The 9408-nt window shown below is 35.7% G+C and overlaps 1 protein-coding gene across 1 annotated transcript; it reads right to left on the reverse strand.

Moving 5' to 3' along the window:
* Nucleotides 1-7851: 7851 nt before the first annotated feature.
* On the reverse strand, nt 7852-8669 carry LOC129001700 (cilia- and flagella-associated protein 300-like). The gene has a single exon (XM_054429093.1). It carries the CDS (start codon nt 8610-8612, stop codon nt 7905-7907), a length of 708 nt encoding a protein of 235 aa, XP_054285068.1. The 5' UTR covers nt 8613-8669; the 3' UTR covers nt 7852-7904.
* Nucleotides 8670-9408: the final 739 nt, after the last annotated feature.

Here is a 9408-nt window from a genome sequence, read left to right on the forward strand (position 1 = left end):
AGCGTTATTATGCGCCTAATTGTTACGGAGAAAATTCAAAAAAATTGTAATTTTAAAATTCCCATGTTATTCTTATGGAGAATAAGTCAACTGTTGTAGTTTGCTTGTTTATGAACATATTTTGATTGATTTTGGAAAATACTTTTATTTCTTACTAAACTATTATTATTTTATAAAAAAAATCTTTTTTACCCTCCCTGTTGCAGCAAACCTAAGAACTCGTTAAACTCATTCTATTTAAATAGGAAATAAATGTGCTATTTTTATGGAGGCATTTTAGTGTAAATCCAATCAGGTTAATGGAAATTCGCTTAGTCTGCAGGTTTGCTGCGGCGGGTGTATTTTGTTTTCTCTTTAATGGATTTTAACCAATGATTGTCATTGAGAAGAAAGGACTTTGTTAATCTTGAAATTGTTACCAGCACTAAATCTATATATTAATAGGCAAGCATGTTTCTTTACAACCTTTTTTCTCAGCTCACGTGCATCACAGAGAAAATATACGCAAACTGTTAGAAAGATATTTTCCTGACCTGATACAGTATAATATAGCAAGTCAGTAGTCAGTATATAACTATAGTAACATTAAATTTAAAATCATTTATAGATTTTAAACAAAATTTGGGATAAACTGATTTCTCTTATTAGATCGGAGCAGTGAGTAAAATGTTCCTTTAACTTGTTCGCGGCGGCACGTCAAATGGCGGGTGTATCCCCAGTGCGGCGCAGCCCTAGGCGTCGAACAAACCCGATTGCCGCGTGTGATTGGCTTTCCAATTTCGGTCTGACGAATAGCAAATAACGTGCGAGGATGTCCTGCTTTACAACGAGAGTTGACATAGTTTGCTAAACACCCACAGATAGCAGCACTGCTTGGAACGTAGCCGGTCCCATTGGAATTGTATTGTCAAATGGAGGGAAAAAGACGGAACAAAAAGTAAATTTTTGAGATTGCCAGACGGGGATTTTACGAAGAAATTTACTACCAACCTACACCACAACAAAATACAGTATACTATTGATCAGTGATGTGCGAGGTTTCAAGTTTCTAGCTCCAATCCTGGCTTAAAAAAATAATAATTTCGTACTGCATAGCAGCTTGGGAGCGATCGCACCCACCAGGATGGCATTAGGGTTACGTATGTAGCCCAGTCAATAAAGACACAAAAACAACCAATGTCGGAACAAATTAGTGACAAGCAAAACTATATACCACTGGATAGTACACATTAAGATATACATTTTACCAAAAGTCCCCTAAAATCCCCCCGGTGCTTTCCCCCCCACCCCCCTCAAAGTCAGGAATTGCAAGGTTTTACTAAAACGCTCATATATCCTATATGGCTGATCGGATTACAATAATCTTAAATTCGTTGTATTCCTTAATAAATTGTCTAGAATAAAGTTCCTTTACACTTTTGCGATAAATCCAATACTTTCTTCAAAATTAAATTATAAATAATGAAATTGAGCAAATGTTTAAGCTGATATTTTAGTTTTTCTGCCGTAGTTTTTTTGTTCGGAGTAAAATCGAAAAACACTTCCTCTAAAGGTTGTAGAGCATGTTTTTCCGAACACGTTTATATATATAAGTATAGGATTCCGATATATCCATGGGCAGGGGAACGGCCCAACTAGATGGGAGTCCGAGCCTCGGTGGCGCTGCCGCCACCGCGCCGTGCCGCCTGATAGCCGCGATTGAAGTGATCGACCCACAGTAAGGTACGAATGACGTGTTTATGCAGTATCTATAAGTATAAAAGAGGATGTTTGTATATATAATATATATATATATATTTGTTTGGCAGTGATAAACTCAGACACCGCTGAACCGCTTGCCACGAAACTTGGTACATACGTGTAGAATTTCATGGAATAGGTTTATACACCATCAATTTCGTGATCCGTCCAATCGGCTCCGCCCCAGTGGCTCTGGAGTTTCCCATGTTAACCTTATGAGAAATTGAATTAATGAATCTTAACAGCTGTTTCAATTAAACAAGTTGGTACTGTTCTATGATGTTCAATAGCATTAAAGTTACAAGGATTTGAACATGTTTAGCCTCTGGATCACGTAATTTACTAATAAAAGGTTAAATACCTGTAGTACTGTCTGTGATCTTGGAATTTAGGTCAGCGACCCAGGTTTCGAACCTAAAGGTTCATTTTCAAGCAGGTACCAGAGTTAAAAACACATAACCTCTTCATAACTGTGGAGAGTCGTTATAACACACAAGACACGAACACGAAAACATTAAACATTAAACAAAATTGGCCAATTATAATACTGGTACGGTAGCGTGCGTGGTGTAGCCGGCAAAAGATGAGTCATGCATGCAACCTTTTATTACAAGGATTACCAACAGGGTGCAGCACTATTATTTCTTTTACATTTATGTCAACAGCTAATTTGCAACCAAAAGGTGAGTGAGCGTAGCGAACGAACTTCAACCTGGAGGCGAGTTAGCGTAGCGAACGAGCTAACCTGAAGGCAAGTGAGCGTAGCGAACGAGCTAACCTGAAGGTGAGTAAGCGTAGCGAACAAACTTAAACCAGGACGTGATTGAGCCATGCGAACGAGATCATCTTGAAAATTAAGAAGTTAAACGGGGCAAAGCCCGCGGGTTACAGCTAGTAAACTATATATTAACGAGTTTTTAACTAATATTAATAAATAGATTGTTAGAGATTACATTAGCTGTCGTGTTAAACATATTATTTCTTGATATTTGTTAACATAACTTCCAGTAATTTACCCATTGCATTAGTTTTAATTGGTTACAAATGTCAGTGGGCGTATGGCTTATCTCTTTGTAAATCAATAAAAATAAATATTTGAGCTAATTAATAAAAAATATTGTTCAAACAATCATACCTTGCCAGGTTTCAGGCACAAGGCTTAGTGGCTCAGTGAGCTATTGGCTGTTCTCCCATTTATGGACTTGTCATTTAGGTTCGGCGGTTACAAAGAAAGGGTTCTTAACTGTACTGTGAGGCGACAAAAAAAGCTGTTGGTCTGATACATGGACGGATATGTACAATGTACATAGAACGAAGGTTGGTAGTCCAATGATGTCCTTTGGAGGATTTACACATGGGCGAGGCATAACAGATATGTAGCACATTCCAAAAGCGGGTACATGGAATCCCATACTGTTTCAAAGTCCACGTAGTTTCACAGGAGTTCCATGAGACCTTGTTGGCTTTTTCTGAACAGCATGTGGGGACAAAAGAGCCAAGAAGAAGAGAAGCTAAAATAAGACCGTATAAGTATAAGTAAGTGGACTTGAAGCTCACAATCTATCAGGAGAGCTAATATCGTTGGCATCTAGATATTTCTCTGAACTGTCAACTGATATCAAGCATACGACTTAGATATAACAGCTTTGGAGAAAATACATGAAAACAACTTTGGTGAACATCACCTACAAAGGAGAGACAAGTTAAAAACACAGGCGAAACAGACAAAAGGTAAAAATTAGGTCTCGAGAAGTCACATTTAATTCAAATAGCCTAGAAATAACAGCTACTTTCAATATAAGTTAATACTTTACGTATGTAACTGGCCACTTATACTTAATGACTATTAGAGCTTCTTTTGATGATGTTTTCATAAAAAAAGGAACTAAGTCTTTGATTGCAGAATTGATGACAATACATATACAATTGAATGGTCACACGTTGTTGATTCTCGATCCATTTAATGGCCCGGCCATATTCTACCTATGAAGACATTATAAATAATTAATGTAACCATGTTATATTGAAATACGGAGGAAATGGGACATTTGTGTTTGATGGATATCCAGATCATCTAACGATTTAAGCATGAAGAGCAACTGAGAAGGGCTTCAAGTAATATATCGAGATCGAGATGTCCAATTTAAAAATAAATCTTTCAGGGGAACAAAAATAATGCGAAATGATTCGATGCTGGCAGTGCCAATGAAGATAAAAAACGCAGCGTTACAATTTTAGAATGGGGTTTTGTTTTTCTGTTTATATTTTGTTGTTATTTCGGGCAACCCATAAGGCCCATTTTAATTGTTTTTAAATTTAAAATTCATTTTTGTGCTTATTCTAATTTATAAAGGGATTCTGCACATCTCCAGGAAAATATATTCCTAACAGCATACGTAGATTTTCCCAGCGATGCGCACAACCTGAGAAAAAATGTTTTCAAGAAACATGCTTGCCTATTAATATACAGGATGTCCCGGAGCTCTCTACCAATATTTTAGGGCACTTTTCCTATGTAAGAAACATATCTTAATATAATGTTTAAATTGACCGTAAGTCCTTAGTTACTCACAGACTCATTAATTTTTTTATACAAAGTGGTTAAAGATGCAAAATTGAAACTAAAAAAAAAATTAAAAGGTAAAAAACTAAATGGTGGCTGTGTGAGTAACTAAAGACTTCCGGACAATTTAAATATGATATTTAAACAGTTCTATTACTCAGGAACAATGCCGTAAAATATTGGTAGAGAGTTCCGGGACACCCTGTATGAATATAATATAATTAAGTAATTAATATTTATTCAACACTAAAACTAATGTAATCCCTAACAATATTAGTTAAAACTTGTTAATATATAGTTTATACTGCCTAATCACGTCATCCGTACCTTACTGTGGGTCGATCACTTCAATAGCGGCTATCAGGCGGCACGGCGCGGTGGCGGCAGTGCCACCGAGGCTCGGACTCCCATCTAGTTGTCGCCCATGGATATATCGGAATCCTATACTTATATATATAAACGTGTTCAGAAAAACATGCTCTACAACCTTTAGAGGAAGTGTTTTTTGATTTTCCTTCGAACAAAAAAACTACGGCAGAAAAACTAAAATATCAGCGTAAACTTTTGCTCAATTTCATTATTTATAATTTAATTTTGAAGAAAGTATTGGATTTATCGCAAAAGTGTAAAGGAATTTTATTCTAGACAATTTATTAAGGAACGAATTTAAGATTATTGTAATCGGATCAGCCATATAGGATATATGAGTGTTTTAGTAAAACCTTGCAATTCCTGACTTTGAGGGTGGTGGGGGGGAAAGCACCGGGGGGATTTTAGGGGACCCATGGTAAAATGTACATCTTAAAAATTACTATCCAGTGGTATAAAGTTTTGCTTGTCTCTAATTTGTTCCGACACAAAACCTTTATTGACTGGGCTAATGGGAGCTATCGCTCCCATGCCGCCTCGAACGTGTTAAGCAGTGAACTGGTCAATTTATCTTATAATCTCTAAAATTTACCACCGTAAATTTATAATAAATAATTTATTATATAATTATAATTTATCTTCCGGTGTCGCCACACATGTCCCCCAAGATTAATTACACTGGCCAGTTTTTACAGTATTATATTCGGTTTTTGGGTTTTTCGTGTTCGTGTATGTGTTTTAAGTGTAACGACGAATCTAACCAAATTGGTTACATGACCTATTGACGTTTTTGTTAACCTGAAGATGGACTTATTTTCAAGCCCGAAACTATAGTAGTGTAATGCCGAAGCAGGATCACTTGCCGAAGCCAGGTAACTTGAACCATTTAGCTTAAATTTAGTGATCCAGAGGCTACCTCACCATGAAATTAGAACTAATTTATGGTAACTTTATGGTGGACTAGCTGTAACCCGCGGGCTTTGCCCCGTTTAACTTCTTAATTTTCAAGATTATCTCGTTCGCATGGCTCAATCACGTCCTGGTTGAAGTTTGTTCGCTACGCTCACTCACCTTTAGGTTGGAGCTCGTTCGCTACGCTCACTCACCTTTAGGTTGGAGCTCGTTCGCTGCGCTCACTTGCCTTCAGGTTAGCTCGTTCGCTACGCTAACTCGCCTCCAGGTTGAAGTTCGTTCGCTACGCTCACTCACCTTTTGGTTGCAAATTAGCTGTTGTCATAAATGTAAAAGAAATAATAGTGCTGCACCCTGTTGGTAATCCTTGTAACTTTAATGCTATTGAACATCATAGAACAGAACCAACTTGTTTAATTGAAACAGCTGTTAAGATTCAATAATTCCATTTCTCATAAGGTTAACATGGGAAACTCCAGAGCCACTGGGGCGGAGCCCGAAAGGATTTTTGAAATAAGAATATGCCTATATGTTAATCGGGAATGTGAGCTATCATCATGCCAAATTTCAGCCCAATCCGACCAGTATTTTTCGAGTTTACTTTTCCCATACACACATACATACAGCAACCACCTCTTTTTTATAATAGTATAGAAGATAGATAGATATGAATTTGTCACAAGATTGTAGACTGGTACTAAACTGCCAGGAGTTTTATAACTTAGATTATTAAACGGCAACCAACAAATCAAAGGAAGTAATTAGACAATAAATCCATGTCGGAGGTAGCTGACAGAGCCGTTGTCTTTTCATGATAGTTGTGTGACCATCCAGAATAAACTAACACTCATGTTATAAAAAAAATTTCATTGTTTTGCATCCTTTTTGTTTGAGGTTTATCCACTTTTGTTAATAGTATAGTCAAGTTAATGTAAGTTATAGTTAAGTTAATGAGTTTTGGTATTATAAAGGAGTAGTCACAATTCTGTTCATATATGGAGGCTTTCTTCACCTTCAAAACATTGCTGTGGGAATTATTGTCAAAGCAAAGACTAACTCTTAGTATAAAAAAAATATTTCCCTTGTACTGCATCCTTTCGCTTGAGGTTTATCAATAAAAAATATTTTGTTCAAGTCAAAGACCATTTTCCTGTTTATTATCCCATACAGCACCGATTTTCATAAATATTATGTTTTAGGTTCTTTGTTCCCTATTTCATAATCTACCCTCTGCGTGGGGTTGTTTTGCCCTGAAGGAAGGCACCCTTCCTCTCAAAATATTTGTCATTCAAAAGATCGGGAATCAATAAACTGACTAATTTTAAGCAACTTTTGTTGTTAATGTTTTTACATATTGGCAAGTGAAATCGTCTGTTTTCATTGTGAATAACTGGAAAAATATTCATTTAATAAAAAAATAAGGGCGGACAGCACCCTTAGGGTTTTCTTATTTAGGGTTTTCATTATTTTCTTAGATAAAAAAACCTTGATTGAGTAGACTTATTCATTTACGAGTAGGGGTTTCAATCCCAGGATGCCAGTCGTCTTTTGATACCTTAATCTAGAAATCCCGGGATTAGCGTCTTTTAAACACAGGCTTATGAATTCTAGGCTATATTATTATTTATTTTTGTTTATTTAAAGGGTTTTACCATATTATATACAGGGTTAACAACTTAACTGTTCTACAATTGGTATCTCAGAAACTATTAGATTTTGAGAAAATATTAAACGGTGAATCTTAACTATTTTTATGACATTAAAAAATTTAAATTTCAACTTTTTCAAAAATGGCTGCCATTTTCCTACACAGCTCTGAATTGTCCTTTGTAGTGGATCACCCAGTTTTTTACTTTTGCTAAGCCATAAACATATATCCATCAGGGATTAAAACTTATTTAAATAAATCTCTCAATGTCGTCAAACAGTTAACACACTCAGGACATGAACGAACTTGACATAACGACAACTAAGAATTTTACACTCCAAATTGACAACGAGTAATGGTAGTGTTCTGACTGTTCTGAGATGGTCAGAACAGAGCACGCATACATAAGACAATGGCAACAAAAAGCCAAAACCCAGATCATGCACTACGAAGGACGAGTCAGAGCTGTGACCGAAATTATGGTTTGTATATTTTTTCTTTGTCAGTAAATGATTTGATTTGATACAGAAACAAGGAAGTCTAATGTAAAAGACCATAGGTTATAGTATGTCAATTAATAAGCTTCTTACACTTGACTTACACATATTAATGGAGAAGAACTACTTCTTTTTAAGCTCAATATTTTAGATTAAAATGCAACTTAACAGTTTTTTAAACACAAAAGTGTCCACCATAACTATGACTTAACACTGCCACAGACCGTTTGAAAGGGTCGACAACAAGGTACATAAAGTTCTGTAGATTATCTGCCTTGTAAGGCACAAGAGGTCGCCCATGGTCATCAAAAGTTTGAACTTTCATGACGACAGAACGGATCACAAGTTCATTTGAGTCTCCTATTCGTTCCACACTCACTAGTTCTTTGTAGAGCGACTTTGCCGCTGTTAAATAAGGCTGAACCTCAAACTCATGTTGGCAGTATTCTCCTCCAAGACAAAAGTGGGTGAAAATCCTCCACAAGAATTGTCGGCGATCTGAATCGCTATAGAGATTGAAAAACTTGCTATCACGATTCAGAATCATACTTCTTAAATTGTCGTCGATCGAAAATCCTTCCACATCGTCCTCCAAACATTGTGTTATGCTTTTGCCGTCACAACGGACAATGTTGTTGTTCGGGTTTAGGATTCGGTCGAAAAAATCCATAGAGAGGATTGTACACGGGATGGACTGAAAAGTGACGGATGCTGGCTTACCTAGAGGAACTTGGTTGTAAATGAGACTCCCGTAGACCATAGGGTCGGTGAAGAATGAGTCCAAAAACTGCTGCTTTTGATGAAGTTGAAATTGTCGATTGAAAGAGTAATACTGCACACCAAGTGTCCCTTTCATGGACCATTTCATCAAGCTGTCCTTCATGTCTTTATCTTCTAGTGTTTTACATACCTTGTTTAGTTGGATAAACGTGAAAGTGTTGTTCTCCATGGTTGTGTCACACAGTATAAACAAACAATAAACTGAAAATAACCTTAAATTTGGTTATGATACATGTTGATAGTAGCAGTTAGTAGATGTTACCTGTGTTACTATAGCAACCAGAGTTGATGGTTGTTTATTGATTTAATTTGGTTGTTTGGAGATTTGGACCTGTTAGATTCAATGGTTGTTTAAATTCACCTGTGGAGAATTTTATAAAAATTTAAAAAATGTTTTTATGAACTGTACAGTTAACTTGATACAATTGTTCTAAATACATACAAACTTATTTGTTAAAAACTTATATAGAAAAAGGGTGAAAACATTATTTAAAAACTGTAAAAATGCTTATGTTTATAAACATATTTATGTTTATAAACATACTTTACAGATATTTTTGTCAAGGTAAAACAATTTTTGTGTAACTTACATGTATTTTAATCTGAATAGGGATTTCTAATTCCCAACCTTTTTCCTGGGTGTTTAAAATCATTAAGATATTTTTGGGATGGAAATCTAGCAATATTATTATTGACATAGTAAAAGAATTATTACAATATGCTTCTTCTTGATCACATTGAATTGTTCAACTGAAAGTCAGTCATTAGTTTTGGAATTAATTAAACAAAGTACTTAACATAAATTATTAATTTTGTCACAGTAGATTCTAAAATAGTCAATGATTCTATACACTAAACTTGGTTTCTAGATTTGAAATATTTTTTTTACAATCTAATTC

This window comes from Macrosteles quadrilineatus, unplaced genomic scaffold (assembly GCF_028750875.1).
Source record: "Macrosteles quadrilineatus isolate MER2022 unplaced genomic scaffold, UCM_ALF_1.0 Scaffold_8__2_contigs__length_117827958, whole genome shotgun sequence".
Taxonomy (NCBI): domain Eukaryota; kingdom Metazoa; phylum Arthropoda; class Insecta; order Hemiptera; family Cicadellidae; genus Macrosteles; species Macrosteles quadrilineatus.

What these genes read in the sequence shown, in the direction of transcription:
- LOC129001700 (XM_054429093.1), bottom strand. Translation starts at nt 8,612, where the DNA reads ATGAAGGACAGCTTGATGAAATGGTCCATGAAAGGGACACTTGGTGTG.